Raw genomic sequence first — 2,385 nt, forward strand, 5'->3', positions numbered from 1 at the left:
TATTAGAAAAATAATAATAATATTGAATTCTGAGGTTAAATTGTTATATATTATGCAGAAAACACCCATCGTTAATTCAAGTGCTTTATTTTCTTTCAATGAACCTGTCATCCAATCAAGATTTTGTTGCCTTGTTCAATTGGTTCAACAGACAAAATGCTAACTGACATTGAGGTTGAAAGCCATTACAATGGAACAAAAAATATATATACCAAGAGAGTCTTTAATGGAAGGGACTCTTCCATTTTTTTTTTTCCAAAAAATAGGGATTAGTTGTGGGGCGCACATCATATCAAACTTCAACAATTCGAACTATCTATTTTTTAAATTGCACCTTACATATCATACTTGCAAAATATTAGCCAAATCGGAAATATTTGAGGCATCTAATTGAGTTCAAAGAAATGAATGAATATTATGTTATAAGAAACATTAAAATTTTATTGCAATAATTAAGTGGGCAAATAGTTTCAGATTGAATTAAATTTGTGCAATGATAATCTATAGATCGGGACTTACAAAATAAACAGTTCAGATTGTTGAAATTCGATATGGAGCAAGTCCCACCACTAATCCTTATTTAAAAAAAATGCAGATCCCTTTGCTTAAAGAACTTATATATATCCATATATATACATGAATTAATTTAATGGGTTAATCTCAGTTTACTACTCTAAAATTTTTTGGTTTTCAACATTTAGTATATGAAATTTTTTTTCATCCATAAAGATACATAAAGTTATAATTTTGGAACACTTTCATACATCCGTTAAGGTTGCTGTTAAATTTACCATTAACTATAACATGACATCCGTGTGGACAATGACTGGACGCCACATAAATATTAAAAATAATAAAAAATAATAAAAACTAAAAAAAAAATTTAAAAAAAATTTGGGGGTCTTCTCCCTCACCCCTTCCGACACCCTTTCTTCTCTCCTCTGCACCCACTCTTCCCCTCCCTCTTCAACTCCACCCACTCTCTCTCTCTCTCTCTCTCTCTCCTCTAACATTAAACTGTAGCAACTAGAAAGTGCTTTAATTAGCATAACCTCTAACATTAAACTGCTATGAACCTCTCTCTATCCTCTCTCTCTCTTCTTTTAACCCACTAGGCACTCAAAGCAGAGGCAGCAAGGAACCAGCTCCTGGTTGTCTTCTAAAAAGCTTCCATCTTTCCGACTCCAAGAAGCTCAAAAACTCACTAAATTTCCAAACCCCCACAGAAAACTAAGTCATGGTTTGCTGTGAATCCAAAGTTTCAGAGAACCAACAACCAGAGAAAATCCAAACCCAGCATCTAGCTCACAATAGCTGGACCCCTACCCACCACACAAATCCCACCTCTGGATCCGACCTGGAAATTGGCGGAGCCCTACCCTTCTTCGAGTTCTCCTTTGCTGACCTCAAAGCCGCCACCAATAACTTCAGCTCTGACTACATAGTTTCGGAGAGCGGCGAGAAGGCCCCTAATCTTGTTTACAAGGGCTGGCTACATAACCGTTGTTGGATCGCCGTTAAGAAGTTCACTAAGATGGCGTGGCCTGATCCCAAGCAGTTTGCGGTGAGCTTGGCTTTTGAAATTAACATTGTATGAATGAAATTAACATTGGTGGGTTTTCGATCATTTTACGAATTGGGTTTGAATGATTTGTGGATTTTGGTTTTGCAGGAGGAAGCTTGGGGCGTGGGGAAGCTGCGGCATCGGCGGCTTGCGAATTTGATTGGGTATTGTTGTGATGGGGATGAGAGATGTGGGAGGGAGAGAGGGAGAGAGAGAAATTGAGTGGGTGGAGTCAAAGAGTGAGGGGGAAGGGTGGGTGCAGAGGAGAGAAAGGAGAGGGGTTGGAAGGGGTGAGGGAGAAGACGCCCAAATCTTTTTTTTTTTAAATTTTATTTTATTTTATTTTTTAATATTCACGTGGCATCTAATCATTGTCCACGTGGATGCCACATCATCAGTTAATGGCAAATTTAACAGCAATCTTAACGGATGTATGAAAGTGTCCCAAAATTATAACTTTATGCATCACTCTGGGATGAAAAAAAATTTTATATACCAAATGTTGAAAACCAAGAAATTTTAGGGTAGTAAACTGAAATTAACCTAACTTAATTAATCCATATGTGTTATGATAATTAATCAATTCATGGTTAATATGATCTATCACTAATGGACTTTTCAGAATTTAAATGCATGCCAATGGGACTCTCCAATATGTCTATTGAAATTAACATTGTATGAATGAAATCTCATTATCCATACATAACAACTTAGTGTGATATATTCATAACATAACATATGAACCATAAGAACTAGCATTCTTTGAGACTAAAACTCATTTGGAAGACAATAAATTTATGAGTGAAATCAGTAGGGGTCTT

The 2,385-nt window shown here is 36.1% G+C and overlaps 1 protein-coding gene across 1 annotated transcript; it reads left to right on the forward strand.

The window, feature by feature from the left end:
- Positions 1-675: 675 nt before the first annotated feature.
- LOC126626803 (serine/threonine-protein kinase BSK1-like) lies at positions 676-2,081 on the forward strand. Its single transcript, XM_050296198.1, has 2 exons — positions 676-1,564; positions 1,673-2,081. Exons 1-2 carry the CDS (start codon positions 1,238-1,240, stop codon positions 1,784-1,786), a joined length of 441 nt encoding a protein of 146 aa, XP_050152155.1. The 5' UTR covers positions 676-1,237; the 3' UTR covers positions 1,787-2,081.
- Positions 2,082-2,385: the final 304 nt, after the last annotated feature.

Source organism: Malus sylvestris, chromosome 6 (genome assembly GCF_916048215.2).
Source record: "Malus sylvestris chromosome 6, drMalSylv7.2, whole genome shotgun sequence".
Taxonomy (NCBI): Eukaryota; Viridiplantae; Streptophyta; class Magnoliopsida; order Rosales; family Rosaceae; genus Malus; species Malus sylvestris.

Coding starts and splice junctions, on each gene's coding strand:
- LOC126626803 (XM_050296198.1), top strand. CDS start 1,238: ATGGTTTGCTGTGAATCCAAAGTTTCAGAGAACCAACAACCAGAGAAA. Junction 1,565..1,672: donor CTGATCCCAAGCAGTTTGCG/GTGAGCTTGGCT, acceptor TTGGTTTTGCAG/GAGGAAGCTTGGGGCGTGGG.